This window comes from Humulus lupulus, chromosome 1 (assembly GCF_963169125.1).
Source record: "Humulus lupulus chromosome 1, drHumLupu1.1, whole genome shotgun sequence".
NCBI lineage: Eukaryota > Viridiplantae > Streptophyta > Magnoliopsida > Rosales > Cannabaceae > Humulus > Humulus lupulus.
In genome coordinates this window covers 27,368,348-27,379,895 of record NC_084793.1, presented here as the reverse complement: position 1 = coordinate 27,379,895, position 11,548 = coordinate 27,368,348, and the positions used below count along the sequence as shown (strand labels likewise).

The 11,548-nt window shown below is 28.4% G+C and overlaps 2 protein-coding genes across 2 annotated transcripts; one reads left to right on the top strand and one right to left on the bottom strand.

The window, feature by feature from the left end:
• The first annotated feature begins 6,640 nt into the window (after positions 1–6,640).
• LOC133789993 (calvin cycle protein CP12-1, chloroplastic) lies at positions 6,641–7,291 on the top strand. Its single transcript, XM_062227617.1, has one exon. The coding sequence runs from the start codon at positions 6,686–6,688 to the stop codon at positions 7,073–7,075; it is 390 nt and encodes a 129-aa protein (XP_062083601.1). The 5' UTR covers positions 6,641–6,685; the 3' UTR covers positions 7,076–7,291.
• A 1,976-nt stretch (positions 7,292–9,267) lies between these two features.
• On the bottom strand, positions 9,268–10,514 carry LOC133789980 (bZIP transcription factor 53). The gene has a single exon (XM_062227613.1). It carries the CDS (start codon positions 9,977–9,979, stop codon positions 9,548–9,550), a length of 432 nt encoding a protein of 143 aa, XP_062083597.1. The 5' UTR covers positions 9,980–10,514; the 3' UTR covers positions 9,268–9,547.
• Positions 10,515–11,548: the final 1,034 nt, after the last annotated feature.

Below are 11,548 nucleotides of genomic sequence, written 5' to 3'. Positions count from 1 at the left end.
GTGATGATTCATCAACTCTCGGAAATCTGAATTAGATTTATTTTATGTCTTTATTTATTTATTTATTTTTTGTTAAACTTGTTCCCAGGTAGATTTGGAGGTTTTCGGGTGATCTCCAACGTCTTACTAGAACTCCCCGAGGTTACTTAGTAAGTATGGTGGATCACAAGTTAACATTTTCGACCAACATCCTTTAAACAGATTGGAATTGCTTATTTTGACAGAACAAACTTGGTTTTCTTATAGTAATAAGTTCAACAATGTAATAGTGCAAAGGTATATGCTCGAAATGTTCACAGGCCGATTGGGAAGGTTGCCAAGGTACCGCTTTTGACCCACACTTTCCTAGATAGAACTTCCCAAGGTTCCCAGGTAAGTGTGGAGGGTAACGCTATCACAAACCTTATTTAACAACCAATCTTTCTATACAGAACAATATTGGTTTCTACCATTTGTAATATTATACAATTGTTCCCAATACTAAGTGTTTTATGATTGAAATTTTATGAAAAATTTTATGTTTTTTCTTTTAAAAAAAAACCTAAATTCTAAGGAAAGCTAATGCAAAGAAAAATAAAAGCCTAAACTAAGCAACAAAATAAATAACACAAAATAAAATAAAGAAAAGATAATTAAAGTTAAGATAAAATAACAAGCTTAATCTCTTCTTTTTTTTACAAATATTTATTTAATTAAAATAGCAAAAAGAAAGATAAATGAAATTATAGTTAAAAAGAAAAATATAAGTTTATATATATTTATATAATGTTTTTTTTTATATTTCCGAAAAGTAGAAAAAAAATTGAGAAATAAATATATATATGTTTTTTTTTACGTTTTTTTTATATGTATATTTATATATGTGTAATTTTGTTTTCTTTTGTTTTACCAAAAAAAAAGAAAAGGAAGAAAGAAAAAATATATATAAATAACTATTTTTTTTTATGATTTTTTTTGTTTTTTAATAATAATAATCAAATTAACTAAAAATTAGTAAATAAAAAAAATAAAAATAAAAACTATACTACCACAATATTTACACCAACAAAAATACAAATAAAGTTACTAACATTTTTTGAAGAAATTTCACTAAACCTTTGAAAACTACCTCCTCGGCAACGACGCTAAAATTTGTTTAACGCTCAAATCGTGACAACCACTAAGTGGTGGTTGTAGTATAATCGGGCGGTCGATCCACAAGGAGGTAACCTAAAATCAAAATATTAGTAGAAAATAACACAAAAAATTAATAACAAGAAATAAATAAAAAAATGGAAATGAAAAGATATTTGAGATTTTGGTGTTGTCTTTTTGATGAAATGATAAAATGAGATAAATGAAATAAAGGTAAGATGTAATCAGGAGTTTGAGAAATAGAAATGTTTCAAGAATCATCTATATACTTGTTTAGTTACTTAGTTACTTGATTTACAAAAATACACAAGTAAATAGTTCACATCCCAACATTTACTTGGAAAATCTAACATTAAAGTCCATATTCTTTTCTAACAAAAGTCTATTTGAGTTATAAAGTTCTTTACTTTAAAAGCACAATGTTAATCTTATGAAAAATCTAAAAATGACAAAATACTCAAGGGCAATAATGCAATAGAAGATTAGACATAAAATTGTGTATCAATATTACTTTTACTAATTAGAAGCACATAGAAAGAGCATGACTAATCATATAAACTATTGGTACAAGTAAATAAAGATAACAAAATAGAGATAAGGATGAAAGAACATAAATAACTCAAATACATTATATTAAGAATATAGTAAATCAAAGTAACAAAATAACATCACTAGCATATGGAATCATCCATAACCTTCCTAGGAAGATTAAGCCATTATGCTCATGATTCTCACAAAATTCTAAGAAGAAAATATGAGAATAAAGTGAGTAGAAATTTTGCTATAGTTTATTTACTCTAAAAATTACATATGCATGTGAAAGAAAGAGTCCCTATTCATAGGGAGAAAAAATGACTAAAAAAAAATTAAACAACAAATGGGGGTTACACAATAAATCTGAAATATTAATAATAAAATATGATTTTGAAAATTCAAATCTTATTATTAATATTAACCTAGTTATTTTGGTGAATGGTCAATTTGATCTTTTTCTAAAACACCAAAAAGAGTGAGTTTTAAAGCTCAAAATAGCAATGTGCATGGCCCAAGGTACATAAAAGGTTGGGCTGGAATGACTATTGCAGCTGGAAATTTGACCCATTCCCAGCCAATGGGAGCATGCCACGTAGGCGCTGGCTGAGGAAGAGAGGAGGCCGAACCGGGTCGCACGCGGGTTGCCAGGCTGGATTTCTGAGAGAGGCTCGCGGGTCGCTGGGTCGGGTGCGGGTCGCACGCAGGTTTCTGGGTGCTGGGCAGCTGGGAAGGGGCTTGGGCGTGGCATGTTGTGAGCACGCCACCTAGCGCATTGGGGGAGGAGGAGAGGGGCTGGGCCTTCGGGACTGGGCCAAATTCCTCAAAAATGTCATTCCTTCATTTTCCTTTTCAGATTTAACTATTTCTTTGTTCTCTCTTTTTATTAATGTCCAAATGCAAATTATTTCTTGATAATTAACCATAAATTACATTAAAATTAATATTTTCAATTAAAAAAAATATTACAATAAATTCATGAAATATTAATTAAAACTTAATTTATTTTACACTTTAAAACTAATAAATTGACATTTTTGAGCACTAATCAATGTGTATGCTTGTGTGAGAATATATACAATTAAACTAATTAAAGTGCGACTTCTTAATGGTTATTGGTTTTGTTACCAAGTTGTTGCATAAACATAATTAAGAGTTCATGCATATAGAAATTTTTTCTCAACTTTTCATGTAGAAATTGTTTTAAATCACAATATATTTTCTTAGTTTTTCTCATTTTTTTATTCAATTTTTTCTAAATAATTAAATATTTTTTTCATTTTTTTAAATCTATATCTATATATTTATATAAAGGAGGCAACGACCCAAGAATATAATATGACACTCTAAAATTGCTCCAAAATTTTTTTTCTATTATATCAATTTTTTCTCATTTTTATTTTAATAATAATTATAATAGATTTCAATTAAAAATATCTATATATAATAATCATAAATAACATTTCTATTTATATTTTTAATATTTTGACAAAACATGGGGTCCAAAAGTTAGTTTTTAACAATAAAATGTCCAAGCAGGTAATCGACCATAATACATGTGGTTCAAAAAATCTATTTATGTATTCTTATTTTTAATATTTTGACAAAACACGATATCCACAAGTTAATTTAAAAAAAAAAAAGGTCTAAAGGGTTAATCAGCTAAAATATAAGACTAAAAAATAGTGTGAGCATTTACAGAAAACTTACTTTTCATAAAGATTTTTTTATATTTTGAATAAATATATGGTCTAAAGGTTAATTTTTAAAAATAAAATTGTCAAAAATAGTAATTAGCCAAAATACAGTATTTAAATAATCGATCTATCTATTTATTTATTTTTAACATTTTGATAAAACATGAAGTCTAAAAGTTATTGGCACTTTAATAATTTATAATTTCTCAAAAATCTGTAAGATGATTGTTATACAATAAACACCATCATGAAAAGAAAACTACAATATCTTCATGTTCTTATAAGGAGCATGTTGCACGGATAGATTAAAAAAAATTAACTACCATATAATTTTCTAAAAAAAATTAATATATATTTTTTAATCATTAAAAAAAAGGCAAAGCATAGTTTTGTTTTCTAATTTTGGTATATTCTATGCTGATGTGTAACAAAAAATAAAGGAGCAAATACGTAGAAAAAAAAATAACCAAAATAATTTAATTGATACCATTTTTAATTTTTTTTTTCTTTAAGAATTAAATTTCAGAACACAAAATAATTTAAGGTACATTTATGCTAACAACATTTTTTGATATTATTATTATTAGGGAAAATTACGAAGTGCACTGCATTTGGTAAAAAAAATCTAAATATACGGATATTTAAATAAATTACAAATATACGGTCACTTAAATATAAGTAAATTCTTCACTCTCAATTCTGTCTCCCTCCCCTCCGTGCCGATTTTCGTTGCTTTAGTTAATTGAACAAATTTTTTATATACTACAAATAATATAATAATATAAGTAATAATAATTACAGCTACTACTTTCAATAAAGTAGATTAATTTATTTTTATTTAAAATGAATTTATTTATTAATATTAAAATAAATATTTATATTTATATAAATTATTATAATTTATATACGTTGCAATATATAGTTAATTAAAATTAATATTAATAACTATATTGTTGGATAATCACAATATCATTATTCTTTGAATATTTTTTAAATTATATTTATAAATCTAAATTACAATTATGTTAGTTGAAATTATATAATATTTTTTTAAACGTTAGCTACAAAATAAATTTCTTACTTTCTAGTTTTAAAAAATATTGTTACAAAAATGAATTTTGTTTACTTATAAAGTAGTCTATAATTTTTTTTGTTGACAAAAAGACATGTTTTTCTACTAATTTTTTAATAAACACAAAAATGTTATTATAAATATTTATATAAATTATTATAAATATTAGTTACAAAAATATATTTTCTAATTATAAAACTAGTTTTAGAAACTTTTGTTACAAAAATAAATTTTTTAGTTACAATTTAATCTCTTTTTAAACTAATTTTCTAAATATTAGTTACAAAAATGTAAAAGTTGTTTACCATTTAGTAATAGATGTTTACAAATTTGTAACAAATATTTACAATTGTAACAGATATTTACAAATTTGTAATAGATTTTCATATCTTTTTTAGTTTTTAATGTATTTTTGTAGATTTCCTTTTAATAAAGTCTTTTATAAATAATGAATATATTCAATTTATATTTTTAAGTTGTATAGTATAAATATGATGGTTCCTGTAATTTTTTGGTACAATATGGAAAAATATAATATTTTTATGTAAATTTTGGTTACGATTTCTTAACAATAAATTATTTTCGTAAATGATAGTTACAATAATTTGCTAATATGTATTATGTTGTCTGTAAAAGCATGTTACAAACCTATGTATTATGTTGTCTGTAAAAGCATGTTACAGGTTTGTAACATGTAAATTCATAGTTGTCGTTGTCTGTAAAAGCTTGTTACAGGTTTGTAACATGTAAATTCATCGTTGTCTGTAAAAGCTTGTTACAGGTTTGTAACACGTAAGTTCTTATTTAGCATTTCTCTATCATGTTGTTTAGGGTTGCTCAAGATCCAAACCAGTCCAATTACCCCGAACCAATCCAATAATAAAAAATTGGATATCCAATTACAATTGGATTTGTAATCTTAGCATTTCTCTATCATGATATTTAATGGACTTATGTTGTAAACTTAATATTTAAAGGACTATAATGTGACAATTGTAAAGATTTAAATTGGTATTATTACTACATGGTGTCTAGATTTTTGTATGTTTTTTGTTTTGCTTGTTAATTTCTTTAATATCAAAATTTAGGTTCAAAGATAAAAAAATAAAAATAAATCGACCCAATCCAATTACAAATGGATTGGATTGGATTTGTAGGCCAAAACGGATTTGATTGGATTAGATTTGATGATTTCCAACATCCAACATTTAATTGGATTGGATTGGTTAGTGTTAAAAATGTTGGATCAGATCGGATGATCATTCCTAATGTTGTTTGTAAAGATTTGTTACAAGTTTATTGCTATGGTTGTGTTTGGTAAAATTTTTGTTTTTGAATTTTTTAAACAAAAAAAAAAGAAATATAATTTTATTTTTAAAAAATAAAAATATGTTTGGTAACTATTTTTGTTTTTTGTTTTTAAAAACAAAAAATAATAAACGCGTTTGATCATTTTTATTTTTTTATTTAACAATACGAGGTGTTGATTTGAAAAAAAAAAAGGTCGAAAACGGTTTAAAAAAATTTTGAAAGTCAAAAAATTCTATTTTCAAAATTTAATAAATTTTGATTAAAATTCAAAAAAATAATAAATAAAAATAAAGTTATCAAACACATTTTATGTTTAATTGTCAAATTTTTAATTAATTAAATAAAAAATTATTTTTTTAAGTGTTACCAAACACAACCTATATTTTTAAAAATAATTTTATGATTATGATCTTTCAACAATATGATTTTATCAAGTATAAACGTTGATTATAATTTTGCAAGTGTACAAATAAGTAATTCAAAATTAATTTAAAGATATTAATATATATATATATGTTGTTGTTCAGGATAATATTTGTAATGATTTGATACAAATTTGAGTATGATATTCAACATGTAATGGAATGAGTAATATGGATAACTGGGTAGGCATAGATTCCGTAATTTTGTAATTAGTTTAAAATACCGTATATTTAGAATTTTTTTCCAATTTGCCGTATATGTGTTAATTTCCCTTATTATTATATCTTTTAAGCCCATGCCATAGCGAGTGCCAAGTGGAGTAAAGCGAACATATTGAAAAGAGAGATTTTTTGTCTGAAGAAATATCTGCCCCCAAAGGCTGACGTGGACGCATATGGTTGGTTAAAATCTGATAAGGATTGTGTGCTCGTAAAGCACCCAAACTCAAATTATAACCCATAATAATATCATCACTTTCCCTCAACTGCATTTCACATTTTGCTTCAATCACACAAAAATGGCAACAACAATGGCTGGCATGAGCCTCTCGGCCCCAAGAATCGTAGCAGGAGTAGACTCAGTGAAGGCCCAGCCCTTCAAGCCCGCCACGTGGCTGAACCAGCCATGGAGGAGGAGCGGTACCGGAGCTGGGCGCATGTCTGCAGTACGGCCCTTGTTCGCCGCACCAGATCAGATATCTGAGAAGGTGGCGGAGAGCATCAAGAGCGCGGAGAGTGCTTGCTCGGAAAACCCAGCGAGCGGCGAGTGCGTGGCGGCGTGGGACGAGGTGGAGGAGCTGAGCGCCGCCGCTAGCCACGCCAGGGACAAGAAGAAGACTTCTGACCCCTTGGAGGAGTACTGTAAGGACAACCCAGAAACTGATGAGTGCCGTACTTATGAAGATTGAATTTAGCATAGCGTAAATTCCAAAGTTTCTTCTTCTTTTCTTTTCTTTTTTTATTAAGGACAAAAAAAAAGGTTTAAGTAATTAGCTGCTGTTATATGATGAAATGATGATGATGACGCACTTTGTGTTTGTTAAATTAATCTTCCATGAAGTATATTATTTTGGTGATGATTATCATTATTACTTTTATTAATTAAGATTATTATATTGATACAATAGAGAGACCCAGTGGCCCAGTTCTTTATTTTTGAAGTTATTTTCGTGGGTTAGTCAGTTGATTTTAAGGCTAAATAATAGTATTATTATGACAAGTAAAGTAGTTTTGAAGAAATTGGATGTGGTCATGTTATTAACCTTTTTCAGAGTATAGACAGACAGTTGAACAATAGTATATATTTAAGTTAATATGATTGCCTATACTATTTCTAATATAAAAAAAAAAAAAAAAAGTGATGCCAACCACTATAACTACATAACTTTTTTTTTTATGGTTTAATACATAAGCAAACGCGCTTTCATATGTGATATAGTTTAGCTTCATCCACACTTTCATACATGAGTACAACACACTAGTAGCTGTGGTAGCTTCAGTTTCGTAGTCAAAATGTTTAAAATAATATACCTGTGAGAAAGGAAAAAAATCAGATTTTTATGAAAGGGGTTCGTGCTTGGATTTGATTCGCACTTGGTCTTGGTTAGGCCCCTTTGATTGGGATAAGAAAACTTTTTTTTCTTCTTACTTTAACTCATTGGAAATGGAATAATCATTCTATGAAAATAGTAATATACATATTTAATTGCGATGGTTATCTTATTCTTTCAAGAAGTGGGAAGAAATACTATTTTATTAGTATTTATATTAAGTTTACAAATGGATTGTTCTTTGTACTTATATCAAACTATAATTCATTCATCTATTTAATTTAATTATTTCAACCAAATGAGACCTTAATCTTAATGCCCGGAGTTTTATTAATCAGTTCCCAAAACAGGTGGTGTGGTGAGAAAAAGTCTACTCTCAATATAATACAAAATGGTATAACCATTTCAACAATAAAAAAAAAAAAGTAAAAATTCATTCAATGCAAAATTCTATTTCATGAAATCATAAGACTAAAACCTTTAAAATTCAAGTTTCTGAAAAATAAATCACGGGTTGAGACCATATTTAGGTATAAGTCGTAGATGTAAGTTATTTAATATAATTAACAAATTTTGTAAAGAAGAATAAGTAGAAGAAAAGAAATCCCATAAATGAAATGAAAGCAAATCAATTATAGCCAGAAGAAATAGGTTATTAGGAAATATATATATAGAAATAGGCCTACAACATGTATATGAATTGAATCTCAAATATTGAATCGATTTTACTGTTTTGACCAACAGTCCAAGAATTTCATGTTAGTATAATTTTATTTTTACTTAGATTGAGATTTAGGTGAGAACCAAAAACTATTCCAAGTCACAAACGTTATACCGAGGAGAAAAGTTGTACCGACGAGAGGGAAGAAGAATCGAAACAATCGCTACTCCCATCAATCAAGTGATAACTGATCTGTCTGAGCATGGTAATACTTAATTGTTTTGTTGTTTTTTTATTTGTGTTATTTTTCGAGTTTTCATTTTTCCTAAAATGGTACTTGTTCCCTCGATCGTTTGGTTTGTGCTCTACAACTCTATTTCATTCCCATTTCTATTTTAATTATTTACAACGAAATGGAGCATTAGTAGTACTTTGGCCATACTCGGTTTTGGTTTAAAGAAAAGAATATGATGGTGGGAGTAAGAATTAGTCTAATCTTATCATTGCTAACATCATCCACTAAATAATACATAACAATTTAACTAAGAATATTCAATTTTGGTGCAATGAAGGTGTTCAGAATTGATGTATAGGGATATACAAGAACGAAGCAAAGTCTTCCACGGCGGTTTCTTCTTTCTTTCTTTCTCCTTTTCTAATTTGCTAGCCCCCACTCCACAGTGGTCAAATAATATTCGGATAAAGTTCATATCTAATATAGACTTTTTCTATTCTATACAACCACCCAACTAAATCCGGTGGCTGCAAAGTAAGGATTTGTTTTTGTGGTGTTATCCTTATCGGTTATCACAACAATGATCAAATCCAAATTAATTAATAGCCCAAAATTTTGATGTTCATATCCAAAAAAACAAAAAATCAAATAAAATGAAGCACAAACATCCCATAATTTTTATAAGCGAATGATACAACATTGTACAACCCAGACATCAATAATCAAAACGACACTAATTTATTGAAACGCTAATAAGCTAAACACGAAAACGACAATTCCTAAAACACCAAAAAGACTCTAAAATCACCACATTGACACATTAGATTACATTACACCAAACCAAAACGACTCTAAAATCACCACATTGACACATTAGATTACATTACACCAAAGCAAAACGACATGGATTATATGATCAATCGACACACGTTCTTCAGTTGAGAAACATGTCTGCGGAGGCCGTGATGGGCTGTACGGGGTAGGCGAGCTGCCATGGCTTCATGAGAGGATCAGGTATCTCGGGGATATCGACAGAGAGGCCGCTGACATCTTCGACGATCTGGAGAACAGAGTTGAGAGAACGAAGGCGATCAGTGAGTTCCATGGCTAGAGCCCTCAACACGTTGTTGGCAGACTCGACCTGAATGTAAGCCTGCTCTTTCGCATTGATGCTCTGCTGAATCTGGTTAATCGCCATCTGCAATCGACCAGTTTCGCCAGTAAGATCCTCCAATTGCTTCTGCTTCCTCATTCGGGAACGCCGGGCCGATTCGCGGTTCGAAAGCATCCGCTTCCTCTTTCGCTCGTCGACCACCGTCGCTGACCCGTCGGAGCCGGAGCTCGCCTGGCGTTGAATCGATGACATTTGTGGGGGTTTTTTTTTTAATTAGAGGCTTAAGAATTGGATTAGGAAAATTGGGGATCGAAATTCAAAATTAAGCAGGAAACGAAAAAAATAATGGAAATTGATTAACTGTATACGAAATTTGATTATAATGATGATGATGACGATTAGTTCATGAAAACACGTAGAACCAGTAGAGAAAGACAACTGAGAACGAGTGAAGCAAACGGATTCGCCGCATGAGGGAAGACAACGTCATAGAAAATCTAAATTCATTGGCGTAGCCTACGAATCCCCCGAATATGACTCAAAACCCAGAAGAACAATACAAATTGATAGATCTAGAGAAAGGAGTCAAAAAAACCCCAATTCGAAACCCTAGATTAAGATTTTTCAGAAGATAGACCAAATATCTATACAACTTTAAAAAATAAAAATTAAAACAAAGAAAGAAAGAAAGGCTAATCAAAAAGCAACGAAGGAAAAAGCGAGAGAGAGAAAACAAACTTAGCTGGAGAAAGATGAATTTGCAAAATGAGATGCGAAGCGAAAGAAGGTTAGGGCAAACGGAGAGGAGAGTTTATATAGGAAAAAATCAGGCGGGATTTGGGGTAATTTCGGAATTATAAGTGTAAATATTAATATTAAAAATTAATACGTGTCGTTTTCTTATTGGCTGGTGCCTATATTCACGGGTTTGGTGTTGGAAAATTGTCGGTATCGTGGCTGGCGTGAGAAATGACGTCATCAACCAGCTATACACACGTTTTAAGGCACTGCCTGTATTAATTGCTGTACGGCTACCTCCTTCCACGACTTTTCTTTTTTTTATTTATTATTTTTGTAACTTTAAAAAGTAAAAATTGGTTGTCTTTTTTTGTTTTTTTTAATGTAAAGTATTGCTAAATTAATTAAAAAAAATTACACACTAACGTATTCTATATATAGAATGAGTAATTAATTTAAATCAGAAATTTGAATAATATTAATATTTCAAATTAATTATAAACTTTAAGCGTATCTAATATTAATTATTTAGAATTATATCATGAAATGTTAATAAAAATTAATTATGTATAATTACATAAATTATGTATAATTGATACTTAGCTTGGGTTAGTAATTAGTTCGAATTAATTAACCGCTCATAATCAAGATCATATTTTTTTCAAATTGATTTAATTAATATTTTTAAAATTATGTAATTTTTTACTTCCATATCTACTAATTGTAATTAATTTAGAAAGATATTAGTAATTGATTTCTTTTTTCAAAAATTAGAGCTTGAAGAATATTTCCTAATAAGTAATGTTGGTTCATTCATTATACATATATATTATGCTCTTCTTTTTTTTTATGACTTGATATTATAACAGATACGTATCATTAAAAATTAAAATATTTAGGCATACTAGTACCACATACTATTACAGATAAATATGGTAATTTTAAGTATTAGGTGAGACCTATACCTGGATTGATATAACGATAAACACTAAGCATTTATTATTATTATTATTATTATGAATATTTGCAATATAAATAATTAATGTTTTATATTTGTTATAGTTAAATATTTAATATTTTATT

Bases quoted from the DNA above. Each gene is read 5' to 3' on its own strand.
- LOC133789993 (XM_062227617.1), top strand. From the start codon at position 6,686: ATGGCAACAACAATGGCTGGCATGAGCCTCTCGGCCCCAAGAATCGTA.
- LOC133789980 (XM_062227613.1), bottom strand. From the start codon at position 9,979: ATGTCATCGATTCAACGCCAGGCGAGCTCCGGCTCCGACGGGTCAGCG.